A 23208-nucleotide genomic window follows, 5' to 3' on the forward strand; every position below is an offset into this window, starting at 1 on the left:
TCTATCATTAAGCCAACATTGTATCCAATTGGCTGTCTCTACCTGAATCCCATTTGATCTAGCCTTACTAACCAGTCTGTTTTATTGCAATAGGAAATAGAATGGTGGATTTAAGCATCATACAACACTGCCTTTGTATTAAACGCATCAAAGTGTAAAATTTTAATGGGCGGAATATAATCTCTGAAATTAGATATCTTATACACATCCTTGTTTCTTCAAGAAAACCTTCATTATTATTACGTATGATTTGTAAAGCTGATTAGTGGACTTTTTTTCACTCTGTAACTCTGCACTCACGTGCACACACTCACTTGTGCGCTCATTCTCCTGTAACATGGAGAAGTTTGAACCGGAAGGAATATATGCTATGCAGGAAGTAAATAAGAGGTGTCTTGAGACATTGCAATTAAATTGCTTTCTCAAAAGTTGAGGATTATTCAAATATACTCTTAGTTGTGTCTGACCATTCAGTCATTTCTGTGGATCTCTTCAGTTCTCTTATTCACTAACCTTTATTGAACATGTTTGATTCATTGAGGTGAAATTCCATTAGCAAAGCTGTTTTGTCTCATTAAGTAGCCAATTTTGTCTGTAGAATTGAGTGCTAATAAGCTGTTGCATTGACAGAATGAGAGGAGGAGGATCTCAAAACCCGTCCTATATTTGTCTCATTTCCAGAGGAAGCAATGGATAGTAGTCAGGTACAGCAATTGTAACTGCCTTTCTATGATCACTGCCTATCCAGTGTAAAAGTAGTAATACTGTTCTATGGGGATGCAGTACAGGGAAGCTTAACATGTATATACAGTTGCATACATAAATTAAGCTTTCAAATGGGCGGCATGGAGGCTCAGTGGTTAACAGTGCTATCTCACAGCACCAGGGAGCTGGGTTTCACTTCCACCTTTGGGTGATCCTTCAGTCTAACTCGTCCATGCCAACCAGATATCCTAACCTAATCTAGTCCCATTTGCTTGCACTTGGCCCATATCCCTCCAAACCCTTCCTATTCATGTACCCATCCAGATGCCTTTTAAATGCTGGGGTTGTACGAGCCTCCACCACATCCTCTGGCAGCGCATTCCATACAGGTACCACTCTCTGTGTGGAAAAAGTTGCCCCTTAGGTCCCAAGCTTTCCCTTCAACCTAAACCTATGCCCTCTAACTCTGGACTCCCCCATCCCAAGGAAAATACCTTGTCTATTTATCCTGTGCATGCCCTATGATTTTATAAACCTCTATAAGGTCACCTGTCAGCCTCCGACACTCCAGGGAAAATAGCCCCAGCCTATTCAACCTCTCCCTATAGCTCAAATCCTCCAACCCTGGCAACATCCATGTAAATCTTTTCTGAACCCTTCCAAGTTTGACAAGATCCTTCCGATAGAAAGGAGACCCAGAATTCCACACAATATTCCAAAATATTGTCAAACCAGTGTCCTGTACAGCTGCAACATGACCTTTCAACTCTTATACTCAATGCTCTGACCAACTAAGGAAGGCGTATCAAATGCCTTCTTCACTATCTTATCTTCCTGTGATTCTACTTTCAAGGAACTATGAACCTGCACTCCAGAGTCTCTTTGTTTAGCAACACTCCCCAGGACCTTACCATTAAGTGTATTGGCTTTTCCAATAATTAACTAACTAAATTGAACTCCATCTGCCACTCCTCGGCCCCATTGGCCCATCTGATCAAGATCCCATTGTAATCTGAGGTAACCTTCTTCGTTATCCAGTACACCTCCAATTTTGGTGTCATCTGCAAAATTACTAAAGAGGAACCTCGATTATCCTAGCGAGGTGGGTGGGCACTATTTCGTTTGGATAATTTGATTATTCAGTTTATTGATTTAAAGGCCCTTCCACTGGGGCTCGGAGTTTTTTAAGTCTGCTCTCCGATCGGGATATGAGGCAGCAGCACACCACACACGAGTCTCGCACCCCGCCACCATCCAACACTGTCCCCTGCCAACCCCTCCACCCCTGTCCAACATCGAGGTTCCTCTGTATACCTCCTATGTTCACGCCCTAATCGTTAATATAAATGACTAAAAACAGTGGACCCAGCACCGATCCTTGTGACACACCATTGATCACAGGCCTCCAGTCTGAAAAGAAACCACCCACCACCACCACCTTCTGTCTTCTCCCTTTGAGCCAGTTCTGTATCCAGATGGCTAGTTCTCCCTGTATTCAATGGGTCTGTTTCTGTGCTGTACATCTCTATGATTCTGTGTGGTATTTACACATTCTCCCTGTGTCTGTGTGGGTTTGCTCTGGGTGCTCCAGTTTCCCCTTCAGTCCAGAAGATGTGCAGGCGAGGTGAATTGGCCATGCTTTTAAATAGAAAATTGCCCATAGTGTTCAGGGATGCATAGGCTAGGTGGATTAGCCATGGGAAATGCAGGTTTCCAGGGATAGGGTAGGGGTTGGCTCCGGATGGGATGCTCTTTGGAGGGAGTCGATGTGGACTCTGTGGACCAAATGGCCTGCTTTCACATTGTACGCATTCCAATAAATTTCTAAAACTCACTGAATGTACTTTATGAATTTATTTTTCATTTTCCAAATTAAAGATGCTCATTGTTCTCAGTTTATAAAAAAAAGTACTTGGTGTAACGTGAAGTACACATCTGAAACTTTGTGTTTGTTCTTGTAGCTCAGCCCACAGGTCCTTGCTGGTTCTGCCTTGCTAGTCCCGAAGTAGAAAAGCACTTGGTTATCAGTATTGGTACACATGTAAGTACTATATGTCCATTTGAGTATTTCCTTTTGGTTAGAAAGCATAAATTTTGAGCATTGGTTGCTACTAGATTACAAAAGTGTTCAAAACACTGGTTTCAATTACATAAGCAACCTTGTAGCATTTCTGGCAAGATCAGATAAAATTAATTACTACTGCTGCATCTTGATTTGTTAACACCATTCTTGTGTATTACACCACTGGCAGTCACATTCACAAATTAAAACCTAATGAATCTAAGGTTCAGTACTATCCACAGCTCATGAGACACTGAAATAGTTTGTACTAATATGCTGCAAGACCTAGACATAATTCCAGCTTGGCTTGATCAGTAACGAACAAATCTTCCCTTGACATTCAATGGTACTACGAGGTCTCCAGGGAGCAGCGGAGCCCGTCGGGATACGTGAGCATATAGTTTAGTTCCAGATTTTTTCAGTTCCTGGACGCAGTCGGAAAAGTCACGAGGTCACATATTTGAGCAGTTGCTTTACATGAAACGCTACACGGGTAATGTCTTCCACCCATCCTCCTCCTCTAACCAAACAAAAGTTCTGTGCATCCATTGGTAAGGTGACAAGTGTCTTCTTTTTTGTTTCATTTGTTTTTGTTTTGGCAGTCTATTTGGGAATTTAGAATGGTGGGAACGGAGGTTAGGGCAGTTGAATGTTCTTCCTGCAGTATATGGAGGTAAGGGTCACCTCTAGTGTCCCTGCTGACTTCATTTGTGGGAAATGCACCAAATCCAGCTCCTCAAGTACCGTGTTAGAGAATTGAAACTGGATGAACTTCAGATCATTCAAGAGTCTGAGGGGATAATTGAGTGCAGTTTCAGGGAGTTAGTTACTCCACAGCCACGTGATGAAGATAGATGGGTTACCGTCAGGGGTAGGAAAGGGAACTGGCAGGTGTGCAAGGAACTCCTGTGGTGGTTCCCCTCAGTTCCCCTCAAGGAATTAAGGGCTACGGGGAGAATGCGGGTAGGTGGAGTTGAAATGCCCATCAGCCATGATTGAATGGCAGAGTGGACTCAATGGGCTGAATGGCCTTACTTCCGCTCCTATGTCTTATGGTCTTAATAACAAGTATACTGTTTTTGGATACTGTTTGGGGGGTGTGATTTACCAGGGGTAAGTAATGGGGCGCCGGTTTCTGGCACAGTCTGTCCTTTGCTCAGAGTGGAAGGGGAAAGAGGAGCAGAGCTTTAGTCATTGGGGACTCCATAGTTAGGGGGACAGATGGGAGGTTTTGTGGAAACGAGACTCATGATCTTTGTGTCATAATTGTTGACAGGAGTAGTGCCAGAAGACTGGAGGATGGCAAATGTTGTTCCCTTGTTTAAGAAGGGGAGTCAGGACAACCCTGGTAAATTACAGGCCAATGAGCCTTACTTTGGTTGTGGGTAAGGCATTGGAAAAGGTTGAGAGGTAGGATTTATAATCATTTGGAACAGAATAATTTGATTAGGGATGATCAACACGGTTTTGTGAAGGGTTGGTCGTGCCTCACTAACCTTATTGAGTTCTCCGAGAAGGTGCCAAAACAGGTGGATGAAGGTAAGGCAGTTGATGTGGTGTATATGGACTTCAGCAAGCCATTTGATAAGGTTCCACACAGTAGGCTATTGCACAGAGTAAGGAGTTTCGGGATTGAAGGTGATTTAGTGGTTTGAATCAGAAATTGCCTGGCTGAAAAAAGACAGAGGGTGGTGGTTGATGGGAAATGTTCATCATGGAACTCAGTTACCACTGGTGTGCCGCAAGGATCTCTTGTGGGGCCAAGCTGTTTGTCATTTTTAAAAATGATCTGGAAGTGGGCGTAGAAGGGTGGGTTAGTAACTTTGCAGATGACACTAAGGTAGGCAGAGTTGTGGTTAGTGCCGAAGGTTGTTGTGGGTTACAGGGGGACATGGATAAGGTGCAGAGCTGGGCTGAGAAGTGGCAAATGGAGTTTAATGCAGAAAAATGTAAAGTAGTTCACTTCAGAAGAAGTAACAGGAATGCAGAGTACTGGGCTAATGGTAAAATTCTTGGCAGTGTGAATGAACCGAGAGATGCGTGTCCAGATGCATAAATCCCTGAAGGTTGCCAGCCAGGTTGATAGTGTTGTTAAGGCATATGGTGTGTTGGCGTTTATTGGTAGCGGGATTGAGATTTGAAGCCACAAGGTCATGCTTCAGCTGTACAAGACACTGGTAAGGCCACACTTGGAGTACTCCGTGCAGTTCTGGTCACCGCATTATAGGAAGGATGTGGAAGCTTTGGAAAGGGTTCAGAGGTGATTTACTAGGATGTTGCCTGGTATGGAAGGAAGGTCTTACAAGGAAAGACTGAGGAAATTACGGCTGATTTCGTTGGAGAGAAGAAGGTTAAGAGGTGAGTTAATCGAGATGTATAAAGTAGTCAGGATTAGATAAGAGCCATTTACCTCAAATGGTGAAGGCTAACATGAGGGGACATAGCTTTAAATTGAGGGGTCATAGATTTAGGACAGATATATTTGGGTAGTTTTTTACTTGGAGAATAGTAGGGGCGTGGAACAGTCTGCCTGCAACAGTAGTTGTCTCGCTGACGTTAAGAGCATTTAAATGGGCATTGGACATACATATGGATAATAATGGAATGCTGTAGGTTAGATGGGCATCAGATTAATTTTGCTGGTCGGCGCAACATTGAAGGCCGAAGGGCGTATACTGCGCTGTAACATTCTATGTTCTATGTCACTGAATCCCTTAGAATCGATGTCCTGGCTTGGTTATCATTGAAACGGAACAGGGCCAGTCATTAAAAGATCAGGGAATTCGTGAGATGGGTTATCTCCTGACTCCTCAAAGTCTGTCCACACATCTACAAGGTGCAAGTCAGGAAAATGATGGAACACCTTCCACCTGCCTAGATGAGCACCCTCCACCTGCAGCTCCAACAACACACAAGTTTGACATTTATGCAGGGCAGAGCAGACCAATTGATTGGTACCGAGGTGGTGATGGCCCAGTGGTATTATTGCTGGACTGCTAATTCAGAGACCCCAGGTATCGTTCTGGTTGCTAGGGTTCATACTCCACCATGGTAGATCATGAAATATGAATTCAGTAAAAAATATGGAATTAAGAGTCTAATGATTTATTATCACAGCGTTTTACAGTGAATAATACGGTAAAATACGTGAAAAGCTTTGACTGTTGCCACAGTCGAGTGGCATTTTGAATAGTTTAAGAATGAAAAGCTATAACTGAAAGTCTGTCTTTGTTCTGCTGCTTCTACCATGAGCCCTGAACCAACTCACCCACAATACCTGTGCCACCACCCCGCAAACGCTACCTCACTGCCACCTGAGTCAGACCAACCAACATAGGAATCACCACTTTTTAGGTGCCATCTTTTTGCTAGTGGGCCCACATGGTAGCGATCACTGCCAGAACCGGTTCCCGTGCGAAACCTACTCTCTCGCTGCAACCAGGAGTCCTGGGCTCTGCTGCCAGGCCAGGTAGTAACCCTTTGGCAGTTAGGGCTCAGCAATAAATGTTGGCCAAGCCAGAAATGGCCTCATCCCATGAATTAATTTAAAAAATAAAAAAAAGACATCCACCATTATTCAAGTATTTACTCCCTCATGTGCCAATGCATGGTAGCAGGAAGATGTACTATATTAGAGCTGCATTGACAAGTAACTTGTCAAAACAACTTCAGCACTTTCTAAAACCATGATTTCTAACCACCAAGAAGGGCAAGAACAGCAGAAGCATAGGAACACTACATGTTCCAAGGTACACACCTTCCTGATTTAGAGTTATGTCACTGTGGGACCGTAAGACCATAGATACAGACGCAGACCTGCCATTCAATCATGGCTGATGTGTTTCTCAATCCCATTCTCCTGCCTTCTCCACATAACCTTTAATCCCCTTACTGATCAAGATCCTATCTGTGTGGCTTAAATCCCTATAGCTGAAGAACGTGCTCTCCACCAAACCCCTCATGCCTTCCCCCATCAGCTCTGTAGAGTCCCTATGCTAAATAAATTTATGGTTGTTCAAGAAGACAACTGACTGCCACCTTTTCTAAGGAAGTAGTGGATGGGAAACATCTGCAGGTTTTGTCAGTGGCACCTGCATCGTATGAAAGAAGAAAAGATAATGCCTCTAAAAATAGCCAACAATCTTGCACACGAGGGAACTGAGCACTGAAAAATGACATGCATGCTTACTGTGATTTTCTGCAGGATGACTTCATCAATATACATATAATATTTGCATTGCATAAAAGTATTTTTAGAAGATAATTTATCAGCTTAAATGATTGTAAGTTTTTTGTTTTACAGTGTTATATTGCCCTTGCAAAAGGTAGCTTAACCCCTGATCACGTACTCATTTTACCTATTGGGCACCACCAGTCAGTGGTAGAGCTTCCTTCAGAAGTCATAGAAGAAGTACAGAAGTATAAACTGGCTTTGAAAAAGTTTTACAAGAGCATTGGGAAAAGGTTTGTAATGTTTGAAAGAAACTACAGGAGTCAGCACCTACAGTTGCAGGTAATTTCTTGTCACATCAAATATTTGAGTGAAACCTTGAATTTTCAATAGACAAAGTTCCACTTTCAAAATAGCAGCATATGTTGATTTGAAGCATGAATCATTTGTTCTCATCCAAGGAGCATTTAAGATTTGATGTTTACATGTGGTTGATCTTAAATCGGTTGGTTTTAGAAGTACCAGACCAGTCCTACAGTCTCCACAAACAATAATATTGAGTTGGAAACTTTGTTGTGAAAAACTATCAAGTCCTTCTGTTATTTAACACTTTCAGCTCACACAGCAAATGCTCTTTTTTTCATTAGTTTAAGTCTGAAATAATCCCAGATGTTGTCTCATCTGGTATGATGATGAGTTTTCCTGAGGGAACCAATATCCCAATGATGTCTTTTTAAAATTATTTTTAGATTAATCTATACAAAATCCAAAATATCTGACTTTTGTGTAAACTGTTTTGATGGTAACTGCAATTAGTTCGGAGTGACACTTTCCATTTTCATTCAGGTGGTTCCTGTACCTATCCAAAGTTGTACAACTGAGGACATTAAAGAAGCTTTTATTGTACAAGCAGAGGAACAGAGGATGGAGCTATTGGAGATCCCTGAACATTCTGATCTCAAACAAGTGAGTTTATTTAATGTACTTCAGTAACTCAAAAGACACAAGCAATCTTATTTTTGCCATGGAGCCATAAACAATTGATGAACAAAAAATTTCTAAGTGGTCTATCAAGGCTACATCTGAAAATTTTATACAAAATAGTCAATGCTAAAGGGTTGGATAAGCTGCCTGACTTCAGAATAGATAAGTGCACTATCATGTGGTATTGTACTTTTTTCAATTTCTTTGTCTGCACATTTAAGTTAACTAAAAATTCAGTCTCCAAACTATACTTGCATTGTTTTCAAAATGCATTGTGTGCACTCTTTCCATTCCCTTGGCTTCTTCTTTTTTACCTGAAGGTTATCACAATGCTGATTGCCTATTTTCATCACCAGTCACCCATTTGCCTTCAAATCCAGCTCTCTTTAAAATTTTCACCAGTGTACCTTTTCATCATGTTTTAGGCCTTTCCCATCTCTAATAATCAACGAGGAATTGAGAAACAAATTTGTAAGGAGATTTCAGTTAGCTATAAGAAGGTTGGTTATTGTAGAGGATTTTAACTTTCCAAACATAGACTGGGACTGCCAATGTGTTAAGGGTTTAGATGGAGGAGAATTTAAGTGTGGACAAGAGATATTTCTGATTCAAAATGTGGATGTACCTACTAGCGATGACCTACTCTTGGGAAATAAGGCAGGGCAGGTGACTGAGGTGTCAGTGAGGGTGCCGGCGACCATAGTTCTATCAATTTTAGAATAATGATGGAGAAGGATAGACCAGATCTAAAAATTGAAGTTCTAAATTGGAGGAAGACTAATTTTGACGGTATCAGACAAGAACTTTCAAAAGCTGATTTGGGGCAGATGTTCGCAGATAAAAAGATGGCTGGAAAATGGGAGGCCTTCAGAAATGAGATAACGAGAGTCCAGAGACAATATATTCCTGTTAGCGTGAAAGGAAAGGCTGGTAGGAGTAGGGAATGTTGGATGGCTAAAGAAATTGAGGTTTGGTTAAGAAAAAGAAGGAAGCATATTTCAGTTATAGACAAGATAGATCGAATTAATCCTTAGAGTATAAAGGCAGTAGGAGTATACTTTGAGAGAAATCAGGAGGGCAAAAAGGGGACATGGGATAGCTTTGGCAAATAGGGTTAAGGAAAATCCAAAGGGAATTTACAAACACATTAAGGACAAAAGGGTAACTGGGGAGAGAATAGGGGCACCTCAAATATCAGCAACACAGCCTTTGTGTGGAGCCGCAGGTGATGGAGGAGATACTAAACGTGCATGGATGTTGGTTTGCTCGCTGAGCTGGAAGGTTCATTTTCAGACGTTTCATCACCATACTAGTTAACATAGAACATGGAAAAGTACAGCACAAAACAGGCCCTTTGGCCCATGATGTTGTGCTGAGGGTTAATCCTAATGTAAAATAAAATAACCTACACAACCCTCAACTCACTCTATCCATGTGCATGTCCAGCAGTCGCTTAAATGTCCCTAATGACTCTTTCCACGACTACTGCTGGCAACGCATTCCATGAATTCACAACTCTCTGCATAAAGAACCTTCCTCTGACGTCCCTTCTATATCTTTTTCCTAATATCTTAAAACTATGACCCCACGTGCTAGTCAGTCCTGCCCTGGGGAAAAGTCTCTGGTTATTGACTCTATTCATTCCTCTCATTACCTTGTATACCTCAATCAAGTCACCCCTCTTCCTCCTCCTCTCCAGAGAGAAAAGTCTGAGCTTAGTATGACAAGCTGTCCAGTCCAGGCAGCATCCTGGTAAACCTCCTTTGCACTCTCTCCAAAGCCTCTATCTTTCCGAAAGTAGGGTGACCACAACTGACAGTGTTCCAAGTCTGGTCTCACCAGGGACTTGTAGAGCTGTAGCAAAGCCTTGTGGCTCTTAAACTCCATCCCCCTGTTAATGGAAGCCAAAACACCATATGCTTTCTTAACAACCCTATCCACAACTTTGAGGGATCTATGTACTTGCACACCAAGGTTCCTCTGTTCCTCCACACTGCCAAGAATCCTGTCTTTAATCCTGTATTCAGCTTTCAAGTTCAACCTTCCAAAATGCATCACTTCACACTTATCCAGGTTGAACTCCATCTGCCATTTCTAAGCCCACCTCTGCATCCTGTTTGTCGTGCTGCAGCCTGCAATAGCCCTCGATACTATGGATGGCACTTCCAACCTTTGTGTCATTTGCAAATTTACTAAGCCACTCCTCATCCAAGTCATTTATAACAACTACAAAGAATAGAGACAAAAACAGAGTCCAGCGGGACCCCACTCAACACTGACCTCCAGGTAGAATACTTTCCATCTATAATCACTCTTTGCCTTCTATCAGACAACCAATTCTGAATCCAGATAACCAAATCTCCCTGTATCCCATATTTCCTGACTTCATGAATGAGCCTACCATGGGGAATCTTATCAAATGACTTACTGAAGTCCAGATACACCACATCCACTGCTCCACCTTCGTCGACCTGTCTTGACACCTCCTCAAAGAACAGTGAGATTTGTGATGCACGACCTGTCCCTCAAAGCCATGCTGACTGCCTTTAATCACACTGCTTTTCCAAATAGTCATAAATCCTATCCCTCAGAATTCTTTCCAGAACTTTGCTGAACACAGACGTAAGACTGACTGACTGACTGATCTGTAATTGCCAGGGGTTTCCCTATTACCCTTCTTGAAAAGAGGAACAACGTTCACCTCATTCCAATCCTCCGGTACGACACTAATGGAGAGTGAGGAGGTAAAATTCTTCACCAGTAACATCTTCAGTGAGCCTCCGGAGCACTGTTGATGATTCCTGCATTCTATTTATCAACAAACACATTGACTTGCACCCCATTTACTACCCCTTCAGAAAAGGAACAGGAAATGACATCACCAACCCAAAGAAACCCAAATGTACAAATAGAAAGAAGGAATCATCAGCAGTGCTTCATCCGGATGCTCACCGAAGATGTTACCTAGTATGGTAGTATGGTGACGAAACGTCTGAACATGAACCTTCCAGCTCAGCGAGCAAACCTACGTCCAGAACCTCAACCTGAACTACAAATCTTCTCAAAACTTGCTAATACTAAATGAGTATTGTGTAATAGCCTTTACTGTGGAAAAGGACATGGAAGATATATAATGTTGGGAAATAGATGGTGACATTTTGAAAAAATGTCCATATTACAGAGGAGGAAAAGCTGGATGTCTTGAAACACATAAAACTGGATAAATCCCCAGCACCTGATCAGGTGTACCCTAGAACTCTCTGTGGGAAGCTAAGGAAGTGATTGCTGGGCCACTTGCTGAGATATTTGTATCATCGATAGTCACAGGTGAAGTGCTGGAAGACTGGAGGTTGGCTAACTTGGTGCCACAGTTTAAGAAAGGTGGTCAGAACAAGCCAGGGAACTATAGACAATTGAGCCTGATGTCGGTATGGGCAAGTTGTTGGAGGGTGTCCTGAGGGACAGGATGTACATGTATTTGGAAAAGCAATCTGATTGTGGATAGTTAATATGACTTTGTGCTTGGGAAATTCTGTCACACAAACGTGACTGAGTTTTTTTTAAAAAGACATAACAAAGAGGATTGATGAGGGTAGAGTGTTGAACGTGATCCACATGGACTTCAGTAAGGCATTTGACAAGATTCCCCATGTGCAACTGGTTAGCAAGATTAGATCTCATGGAATACAGAGAGAACTCGCCATTTGGATACAGAACTGGCTCAAAAGTAGAAGACATGGTGGTTGTGGAGGGTTGTTTTACAGACTGGAGGCCTGTGACCAGTGGAGTGCCACAAGGATAGATACTTTTCATCATTTTCTATAAATGATTTGGATGTGAGCATAAGAGGTATAGTCAATAAGTTTGCAGATTACACTGAAATTGGAGGTGTTGTGAACAGCGAAGAAGGTTACCTCCGATTATAATGGGATCTTGATCAGATGGGCCAATGGGCTGAGAAGTGGCATTTAGAGTTTAATTTATATAAATGCGAAGTGCTACATTTTGGGAAAGCAAATCTTAGCAGGACTTCTATACTTAATAATAAAGTCCTCGGAAGTGTTGCTGAATAAAGAGACCTTGGAGTGCAGGTTCATAGCTCCTTGAAAGTGAAGTCGTAGGTAGATAGGATAGTGAAGAAGGCATTTGGTATGCTTTCCTTTATTGGTCAGAGTATTGAGTACAGGAGTTGGGAGGTCATGTTGCAGCTGTACAGGACATTGGTTAGGCCACTTTTGGAATAATGGAATATTGCACCCTATCGGAAGGGTGTTGTGAAACTTGAAAAGGTTTAGTAAATGTTTATAAGGATGTTGCCAGGGTTGGAGGATTTGAGCTGTAGGGAGAGGCTGAATAGGTTGGGGCTGTTTTGCCTGGAGCGTTGGAGGCTGAGGGGCGACCTTATAGAGGTTTAAAAAATCATGATGGGCACGGATAGGATAAATAGACAAAGTCTTTTCCCTGGGGTGGGGGAGTCCAGAACTAAGGGGCATAGGTTTAGGGGAAAGATATAAAAGAGACCTAAGGGGCAACCTTTTCACGCAGAGGGTGGTACGTATATGGAATGAGCTGAGCTGCGAGGGGAAGTGGTGGAGGCTGGTTACAATTGCAACATTTGAAAGGCATCTGGATGGGTATATGAATAGGGAGGGTTTGGTGGGATATGGGCTGGGTGCTGGCAGGTGGGAATAGATTGGGTTGGGATATCTGGTTGGCATGGACTAGTTGGACCTCTATGACTCTTGCCCTAACTATTTCTTCATTGACCTCACCAAATTTCTTCTCTGTTTAAATCTGCGATAACTGAACATATAGTGGTGGAAAAAGATAGACCGGATCTAAAAGTTAACGTTCTAAATTGGAGGACGGTCAATTTTGGGGTATTAGGCAAGAGCTTTCAAAAATTGATTGGGGGCAGATGTTCTCTTTGTAAGGAGACGGCTGGAAAATGGGAAGCCTTCAACACTACGATCATGAGAGTCTGGAGACAGTATGTTCCTGTTAGAGTGAAGGTCAAGGCTGGTAGGTGTAGGGAATGCAGGATGACTGGAGAAATGGAGGTTTTGGTTAAGAATAAGAAGGAAGCATATGTCAGGTATAGACAGCAGAGATTGAATGAATCCCTAGAAGAGTATAAAGGCAGTAGAAGTATACTTAAGAGGGAAATCATGAGGACAAAAAGGGAACATGAGATAGCTTTGTCAAACAGCATTAAGGAGAATCTGAAGGGATTCTATAAACCCATTAAGGACAAAAGGGGAACTAGGGAGAGAATAGGGCTGCTCAAAGATCAGCAAGGCCACCTATATGTGGAACCACAGGAGATTGGGGGGAGGGCGGTGGGGAGATACTAAATGAGTATTTTGCATCAGTTTTTACTATGGAGAAATATGTGGAAGAAAGAAAACATGGGGAAATAGTGACATCTTGAAACATGTCCGTATTACAGAGGAGGTGGTGGTAGAAGTCTTAAAATGCATAAAGTTGGATAAATCCCTTGGACCTGATCAGCTATACCCTGGAACTCTGTAGGAAAATGGGGAAGAAATTGCTGGGCCCCTTGCTGAGATATTTGTATCAACGATAGCCACAGGTGAGATGCCGGAAGACTGGAAGTTGGCTAATGTAATGCCACTATTTAAGAAAAGTGGTAAGGAACAGCCAGGGAACTATATACCATTGACCCTGACATTGGTAGTGGGCAAGTTGTTGGAGGGAATCCTGAGGGACAGGATGTTCATCTATTTGAAAAGACAAGGACTGATTAGGGATAGTCAACATGGCTTTGTGTACAGGAAATGATTGAGTTTTTTGAAGAAGTAACAAAGAGCATTGAGGGCAGAGTGGTGTACATGATTTCTATGGATTTCAGTAAGGCATTTGACAAGGTTCTTCATGATAGACTTGTTAGCAAAGTTAGAGCGTATGAAATAATGGGAGAACTAGCCATTTGGGTACACAAATGGCTCAATTGTAGAAGACAAAGGTTGGTGGTGGAGGGTTGCTATTCTCACTGGAGGCAATGTGTCATAAGGATCGGTGCTGGGTCCAATGCTTTTTGTCACTGATATAAATGGTTTAGATATGAACATAGGAGGTATGGTTCGTAGATTTGCAAATTGCACCAAAGTTGAGGTGTAATGGACAACAGAGAAGCTTACCTCAGTACAATGGGATTTTGATCAGGTGGGCTAAGGACTGAAGAGTGGCAGATGGAGTTTCTTTTTAGATAAATTTGAAGTGATACATTTTGGGGAGGCAAATGAGGGCAGTACTTACAAACTTAATGGTAAGGTCCTGGGGAGTTTTGCTGAAGAGAGAGAGCTTGGATCGCAGGTTAATTGTTTCTTAAAGTGGAGTCACAGGTAGGTAGGATAGTGGCAATATATGATGTGCTTGCCTTAACTGGTCATTGCATTAAGTATAGACGTTAGGAGGTCATATCGCGGCTGTACAGGATATTGGTTAGACCACAATTGGAATGCTGCTCATAATTCTGGTTTCCCTGCTACAGGAAGGATGTTGTGAAATTTGAAAGGGTTCAGACAAGATTTACAAGGATGTTGCCAGAGTTTGAGCTGTAGGGAGATGCTGAATAGACTGGGTCTATTTACCCTGGAGCATCAGAGGTTGAAGGGTGACCTTAGAAGTTTACATATTCATGATGGCATGAATAGGGTAAATAGATATGGTATTTTCCCTCGGGTGGGAAGTCCAAAACTAGAGGGCACAGGTTTAATGTGAGAAGAGAAAGATTTAAAAGGGATGTAAGGGCCGATTTTTAAAGGCAGAGGGTTGTGTGTGTATGGAATGAGCTGCCAGAGGAAGTGGTGGAGGCTGGTACAGTTATAATATTTAAAAGGCCTCTGGTTGCATATATAAATAGGAAGGGTTTAGAGGGAAATGGGCCAAATGCTGGCAAATGGGACTAGATTTATTTAGGTTATCTTGTTGGCGTGGACAAGTTGGACAGAAGGGTCTGTTTCCGTGTTGTATATTTCTATGACTTTATACCAATTCCAAGACATTGAAGCTACTTTTTTTGACCCTCCTCACTGATGAGAACGCTTCCTTCCTAGCCATGTGCTAATTTCTGATCTTGACCTTCCTTGTTATTTCACACGTCCATATCAGTAACTAGGAGAAAGCGAGAACTGCAGATGCTGGAGAGTCAGTCGAAAAGGGTGGCGCTGGAAAAGCATAAGCTTATGCCCAAAATGTCAACTCTCCTGTTCCTCAGATGCTTTCTAACCTGCTGTCCTTTTCCAGTGCCACCCTTTTCCATCTCCATATCAGTGTCTGTATCTCATTGGCATCCACTCACGTTTCTCACTTCTTGATGTTGCCCAAGATTTTTATATTATGTAATAAGACTGGTTTCAGAGTTGTCTTGTGGATTCCTGTTTCCAAGTTCAGCAGTGTTTTTTCTCTCATCTTACTCTGTTCAGTTACTCCAAACAGAGCTAATCTGTTGTTTAATTTATATTTCCATTCTTCTGGTCATTGGCACCACTTGACCCCAGGTACTTGAAACTTTCATTTTCTCCAAGATTTCTTACACTTCTTCATTTTCCACTGGGGCGGTACGATGGCTCAGTAGTTAGCACTGCTGCCTCAGCGCCATGCGCCAGGGTTCGACTCCAGCCTCGGATGACTGTCTGTGTGGAGTTTGTACATTCTCCCTGTTGTCTGCATGGGTTTCCTCTGGGTGCTCTGCTCTCCTTCCACAGTCCAAGTATGTGCAAGTTAGATGAATTAGTCAGGAGGAAATGTAACAGAACGGGTCTGGGTGGGTTACTCTTCAGAGGGTCATTGTGGACTTGCTAGGCCAAAGGGTCTGTTTCTACATTGTAGGGATTCTAATTCTAATTTTACAGACAAAATTTCTGCTTGACTAGGTACAAGAAACGTGACTGCAATTTGACCAAACTGATCAGTGGTAATTATCTGGTTTGGTGCTGTTAGGTTACAACTGTTTTCAAAGACAAATTTGGGAGTCTTCAAAATGATTTCACAGCTTGTTTGTTTAAAAACAAAAGTGGCAAATTGCTATTTCATTCAAGACTTAACCCTTTGTTTAAATCTCTCTTTGTATTGAAAGTTCTGAGTTTAATTTTGTTCATCAATCTGTTTAAGTGGTGCATTCAATTTATTTAAAATATTTTACTGGCACAAAGTAGCATCAGTTCCATTTATGCAATGTTCCGGATGAACAGCTTATGCTCAAAACATCGACACTCCTGCTCCTCGGATGCTGCCTGACTGGTTGTGCTTTTCCAGCCCCACATTTTTTGATGTAATTCCATTTATGCAATGTAGTAAAATATCTCGAGGATGTCTCTTCACATGAGCATCTTTCAAACGAGGTTTGAATGCCCCACATAAGTTGGTAGGGCAGATGCACAAAAAGTTTGATCTTTCCCTCCCTGGAGATGAAGAGGAAAGTGACAAGAAGGACAAATGATTGGTTAAGATACTCCCTTGTACCCTCAACAATTAAGTACTGGGTGAGAAGGCCTATTGGCGATCTTTCTCAACTTGGCACAAGTTAAGGCCCTTCAAGTGGTCAGTTAATGGCCTGACCTCATCCCTGGTCCCATTATCTGCCTTTTCACTAAATGTGTAAAGTGGTTTGTTCACCATTCCTTGGGGTGTGGAACTTCCATTTACCCAGTCCATGGTGGGCATTGGATGGGAAAGCAAAAGGGTAGCATTTGACAGCCAACCTCTGTCCTTGGCTTTGACAACCCTCTTCCTGCATCCCACACTCTGCAATACTTCCCAAAAATGCCCTTCTTGTTAGTTCACCACATCATGGTTTCACAGCATGACCCTCCAGCAACAGTCTCGAGGATCCAGAAGCTACTGGCTTCTGATTGGCTGGCAGCCTCGGGTGAGATGGAATTTCTGTGGGGGGCCTCCATGATTGGACAAAAGAACCTGAACCTCTCAAGTCAGTACTTTATCTAATTGATGCTTAATCCAGTGAACTCCTCACTGGCAGAGGGCAGAAAGTTAGTCTCCCTGAAATCATATCCCCATGCTTTTTATAACTTTTGAGCTGAGGTGTTGTTCTGTTCAATAGGGTTTATATGCTGCACTTAATATCTTGCAGCAAGTCTGCTTCCCCATCCTCGCTAAACTGCAAAGGTTCTAATTTATTCAATGCCTCACTTAGAGTTATAACCTCCATGTTTGAATTCCTATTATGGTTTTGCACCCATCTTGCTTTCTGCAAAATCACGTCTACCCTTCATCCAGCTTTTAGGACTTAGCCTTCATCTGTTTCTTTCCACTGATGCTGGTTACTTATGCATTCTTTCATCCAAGCATTAGTGAATATGCCTTTGCCTTTCTATTAACTCGTGGTGTTGAATTCCCTATTGAAAACTTTCTACCTCCCATTTTAAAAGTCATATTTTTGGTAAGCCCTCCAAACACCTTTGATTCAGCCACACTTCTGATACATCTTCCTTTGGTTCAGTCCCTGTTTTATGTCTCTTGGAAGTGCCGAGGGATTTTTCTATATTAAAGAAGTCCTTTAAATGAAAATTATTTCATTTGTCTCTTTTTTTTTTAAATATATTGCACTGTAGGACATTTGTACAGGATTTCTTTGTTTGTACATCTATTATTTGTGTTAATACAACTGACCAAATACCAATACACAATACACTACAATTGTTCTAAAAAATGTTGCAGTACAATTTGTGATGTTCCACAGTAGAAAATATTTTAAGTGACGAGAGGAATGAATTTTACATTTCATTAGTCAAAGTAAGTAGTGTTTCACTTGGATTTTAGTTGAATTATCTTTAATTTTTTTTGCCAGTTTAGGATTTGGTTCTCAGTAACTGAAAATTCAGGTAATAAAATGTTTTTAAAAATAGTACTCATGATAGATAACAGCTTTTGTAGAACAGTGTAAATTAGGTTTGTACGTTTGTATATGTAGTAATGGAAAAAGTTTTAGGTTTCGATTATTGGAAGATTTCCAAGATGCTTTTCTTAGAAAGTTGCAACAACCATTGCTGCACCTGTTTCTGAATGACGCTTGTAGGCCATGTTGGTAACTATCTTGGAAAGGCGCAAACAGATTGGTGTATTTAGCAGCTAATGGACCTATGCCCATGGAAAAATAATTGTCACCCTCTATTGTGTAATGTTAAAGTTGTATTTGTCACTGTAACAGATATTTCTCAAAGTTTCATGAAAATGTGATGTAGAAAGCCGTAAATAGTGTTTTTTTGGCAAACATGCATAGTGAGTGGATGTGCTTTTTTAAAATTTACTCATGAGATGAGAGCAGGCTGGGCCATTCTTCCTAGTTGCCTTTGAGAAGGTGGTGGTACGCTGCCTTCTTGAATTGCTGCAGCCCACGTATCGTAGGTCCAGTTAATGTGATTTATATAAATGTGGAGCCTAGGTTACAATATTCTTTATTTCAGGTAGTTTGGAAGAGCAGTGTTCCTCTCTGCCAAGATTGTCAGTTGTGAGTTATAAAGTTGTAGAGTTATACAGTGTAGAAACAGACCCTTCAGTCTAACTAGTCCACGCCAACCATGTTGTCAAACTAAACTAGTCTCACCTACCTGCGTTTGGTCCATATCCCTCCCAACCTTTTCCATTCATTACTCATCCAAATGTCTCAAACTTTTTAATTGTACCTGCATCCGTCACTTTCTCTGGTAATTCATACCACACACTAACCACACTGTTTGGAAAAAATATGTCCCTCGTGTTATTTTTCAATATTTCTGTCTTGCCTTAGAATATAACTCCAAGTTTTGAATTCCCCTCACCTAAGGGAACAAAGACATTTCTTATTCATCTCATCCATGGCCCTGGTGATTTTATAAACCTCTGAAGTCACCTGTCAACCTCCTGTGCTCCAGTGAAATAAATCCCAGCCTATGCAGCTTGTTTTTGTAACTCAAACCCTCAGTGCCCATCAACATTCTGGTAAATCTTTTCTGAACCCTTTCCAATTTAATAATATCCTCATATCAGGGCAATCAGAAATGCACAGAGTACTCCAGAAGAGTCCTCACCAACAACCTGTACAACTTCAACATGATGTCCCAACTCTTATACTCAAAGGTCTAAGCAATGAAGACAAGCGTGCTAAACGCTGCCGGAAAACAACCCTGTCAACTTGTTTCGCAAATTTCAAAGAATTATGTGCCTGAACCCCTAGGTTTGTCTGCTCTACAAAACCGCCCAAAGCCCATCCATTAATTTTGTAAATCCTGCCTTTGTTTGTTTTGTTTTACCAAAATGCAATATCTCACACTTATTCTCATTAAACCTCATCTACCACTCCTTAACCCATTGATCCAATTGATGAAGATCTCTTCATAATCTTAGATTACCACCTTCGTTGTACATTATAGTGCCAATTTTGGTATCATCAGCAAATTTACTAGCCCAAAGCATTTATATAATTAACAAACAAAAGTGGGCCCAACACCAATTCTAGTGCTCACAGGCCTCCAAAAACAAACCCCTCCTACTGTAAAGCCAATTTCAATTTGTGCTAATGTACATAGTCAAGCATTTTGCACAAAACAGATTGTGAAATCCCTGCAATTCCTGCTGTCTCTGTCACAGTAGTGGCTTGAAAAAGATGAGAATGTATGGGCTCTTTTAGGGCTATAAATTAGTTTCAACCTCCATTTTACTCAGGGCCATTGCAACAAAAATCTGGGTTAGATGACTGTAGACTTCAACGTGAAAGGTCTAACTCATTCCCAGTTATTAAAATGCTATTTGACATTGCCTTCAACTTAAAAAAAGTTAGTTCCACAAATTGTTTGAAAGATGAAAAATACCGAAAAAATTACGATCCAGCTGTATGTAACTTTTAAGTAAATCAATTTTTTGTGTTTTGCAGATAATTCAACCTGGATCAGCATATTTCTATGTTGAGCTAGACAGTGGCGAAAAGTTGTTGCACCGAATCAAGAAACACTTTCCTTTACAGTTTGGCAGGTAAGAGCAGGCAATCAAGTGGTCTTAAGGGTGTGTCATTCTAATGACCTTTGTTTCGTATTGTAGCTACCTGAATTGGATCTGAACAGTCTTCATCACAGTGAATTTTACCAATCCGATAGTTCTGTGTTCAATTAGATGAAACAAACATTTAACAACTTAATGTAGTAGTTTCATAATTGAAAATAACATTCACTGCTGCCTCGCAGCTCCAGGATCACAGGTTCGATTCCAGTCTCTGGCAACTATCTATGGAGTTTGCGTGTTTTCCCTGTTTCTGTTTGGGTTTCTGCTGGGTGCTCAGGTTTCTTCCCACATTCCAAAGAGATTTTTTTTATGCACAGGTTGGTTCATATGTAGAATGAACTTCCTGAGAAAGTGGTGGATGCGGGTACAATTACAGCGTTTAAAAATCATTTGGATAGATGCATGAATGGGAAAGGTTTGGATGTATATGAATGTCTCATTAGCAGGGGCTTATCCCAAGTAGATTTCGAGCAGAATTAAATATCACTGGTTTTCTTTCTTTTAGAGTATGCCCTTTACAAACTGTGTGTCAAAGAACATTCCACATCCTCTCTAAAATGAGGTTTCCTCATTGAATTTAAAATGGAGAAGTAGCAGTTGGATGCTTGGTTGATAGCAGATTGCAAGAGTGAGGAAATGGTGTTGGAGATAACATTAAGCAGCATTTGGCCACAAACTCAAGTTTAGCTCTTAAGACTAATAATTTTGTGGAGAACAGCACCACCTATCTTATAGATGTGAAGTTGTGAGCTCTTGAGAAAATAAACAACTGTACCCACCTTTCTGAGGCAACATGCTTTAGGATTTGGGGTGGAGAGATCGTAATCAGAAATGAATAAATATGTAATTTTGGCAACTAGAGTAAAAAGGTAGTACTTCATATTTATACATATAAGACTTCTCATGCATTCTACAGTTGCGTGTTTGTTTGTTCTGTTTGCGCAGCAAGCTTTGTCAAGTAAATAAAGTGAGATTTATTATTTGTTGCAGCAATGTTTACTCTATGGTTTGTTAACTATGTTCTTTTATCAATTTCTTAGAGAGGTTTTGGCAAGTGAAGCTGTCCTAAATATGCCAGATAAAGCCAATTGGAGGGAATGTAAATACAGCCGAGAAGATGAAGAAGAATTTGCTAAGGTTTTCAGGAATGGTTTTCAACCATATGATTTTTCATTGCTTGACTAACTTAAGATTATATTGCATTTAAATTATTTTGAATGCTTTCAATAGCACAGGTTGATGTAATCTCAGAATTGTTTACTTTGATACAGATATATATTTTCATCTACAGAACTGCAGTTGTGAACATTCAGTGGACCTTAGAAAATAATGTATATAATTGTTTTCTGATTAAACTCACACAACAAAATGAATCTGATATTTTACAAACATTTTTAAAATTTAGTCCCTCTCCTTCCACTAATGTAAATATATTGACTCAAATAAGAACATTTTTTTAAAAAGTTGCTATTGGAATGTGGTGGCTCAATGTGATTCTGGAAATTGCAATTTTTACTTATTGGGTGATAGATGTATTTTTACTACAATTTAAATTAAATTGTATGGATTTGTTTTTTAGGAAAACGGTGTACAGTCTGTGCAGTAGACTTGCTGATATATTTTCCCAATTCATGATTCATGTGATTTTGATGAAACAATCCATTTTAGGTATTTTGTTACATGGTCCAGTACAAAGCCTTTGTTTGTAAGATATTTTAGTACACTTCATGGGATACATGTAACTGTAATGGTCAGAAACATCCACTTAAGAGTCATTTACTTTTCTGTTCTTAATAGTGAATTAAAGCTTTATTGAATGTGACATTATTCAACACAGTTTATAGACTCTGTCCTGTTCACTTTCCTAACTAGTTTTCACATTCTTTTGTAAACTTTTCCTATTTTGGATATATCATAAAAATGAAAACGTTTTAAATTGCAGACTTTCAATATTACAGCCAAATAGTTGAATATGTAAAATGTTGACATTAAATCATAACTATTCCAACACACACATCATAACTATATCTCTTTGCAACACCTTTCTCGTTAACCCACTAAATAAGAAAGGCGCCATTTTTGTTCTCTGCGGTCTATTGTGTTTTTCCTTCTGTATAATATATTCTAACTAGATTAGTTCTGATGTAGAATTAAACTCTACTTTGTGACCAGACATCCTCAAACTGTAACTAGTGAAAGGAGAAAATGTTCTGTTCAAACTCTGTTTCATTTTGGATACGCAATAAAGCACAGATGGAGCCACCTATTCTCTTTGGATGTTAATCAACCTAGTAGGGACTGTATTGTTCAAATAGTGGATTGAATTTAATCCCTGCCCCAAGGTTAGTTGGAGGTAGGGAGATATTTAAACAGGTAGGAAGGTGCCAGAAGGTGACTCTGCCTCTGCTCAGGGATTGGAGGTCTTGTATATATTGATTCTGCCCTGGTGCAAGTTGAGGCTTTTAAGTGGGCAGTTAAGGCCTTATCCTGTTGCTACTAGTTTTCAGCCTTAAGCAGATGAAGTAGATGGGTCACTGTATGGGGAGCTCTTTCATTGCCTGATCAATACGCTTGACATCAAGAAGGGCCACACACTGCCACTGCTATATCTTATTGCAGACCCCCGTCCTATCCTTTCTTACCTGTTTTCTTGGGTCCTTTCGTAAACCTAGACTCTTCCTTTGCTGTGTTACTGATGTCTGAATCTGAGGCCAGCAGCTCCCCCAAGATTGAATTACTTAATGGCCACCCATATGTCTATATTTGGTACTTAATTCTAGCTGTCCTCACCCAAAGGAATTGTTAGGATTCCTACTGGTTCTCCAGCCTGAGGGAGAGACACTTGTCACCTCAATTAAATATTGTCCCATATGTTTAGTTGGAAGTATATAATCCTGTCCTATTTTTCATTTAGCTCATTGGTTACTACTATTAGCAGTTGAGCTTACAGTGACTTCAAGAATGCTGGCTGAAGCTTATTTTCAGTGTTGAATGTGCCTTGAAGAAAACCTATATCTGTGGCACTGAATCCTGTCAGTTGTCCACAGCAACCTTCATCTAATCAATAGCTTCTTGATGATCACTTGAAAATTACTGTTTTAGATTTTGGTTCTGAGACTTATTCTACTTATTCTCTTCCCCAATCTCCCTCATCCCAAAATGTGAGTTTAGCCTGCAATCTGAAAGTAACTGAAGCTGAAAGTTGTACTCTTAAACGCATTAATTAAGAACAACTATTTTTGGAAAATGGGGTAACCATCAACTTACA

General features: G+C 40.8%; 1 protein-coding gene across 6 annotated transcripts in view; it reads left to right on the forward strand.

Annotated features, from left to right (window-relative positions):
• The window catches only part of cwf19l1 (CWF19 like cell cycle control factor 1), a 38185-nt gene extending 15983 nt beyond the window's left edge, over positions 1 to 22202 (forward strand). For all 6 annotated transcript variants that reach the window (XM_043713558.1, XM_043713560.1, XM_043713562.1 and 3 more), the window contains 5 exons: positions 2667 to 2746; positions 7071 to 7280; positions 7785 to 7904; positions 19816 to 19913; positions 20981 to 22202. In XM_043713558.1, coding sequence (XP_043569493.1) covers positions 2667 to 2746; positions 7071 to 7280; positions 7785 to 7904; positions 19816 to 19913; positions 20981 to 21125 — 653 coding nt within the window. In that variant the 3' untranslated portion in view covers positions 21126 to 22202. The remainder of the gene's footprint in view (positions 1 to 2666; positions 2747 to 7070; positions 7281 to 7784; positions 7905 to 19815; positions 19914 to 20980) is intronic.
• The last annotated feature ends 1006 nt before the right edge of the window (positions 22203 to 23208 follow it).

This window comes from Chiloscyllium plagiosum, chromosome 23, assembly GCF_004010195.1.
Source record: "Chiloscyllium plagiosum isolate BGI_BamShark_2017 chromosome 23, ASM401019v2, whole genome shotgun sequence".
In the NCBI taxonomy this organism is placed as follows: domain Eukaryota; kingdom Metazoa; phylum Chordata; class Chondrichthyes; order Orectolobiformes; family Hemiscylliidae; genus Chiloscyllium; species Chiloscyllium plagiosum.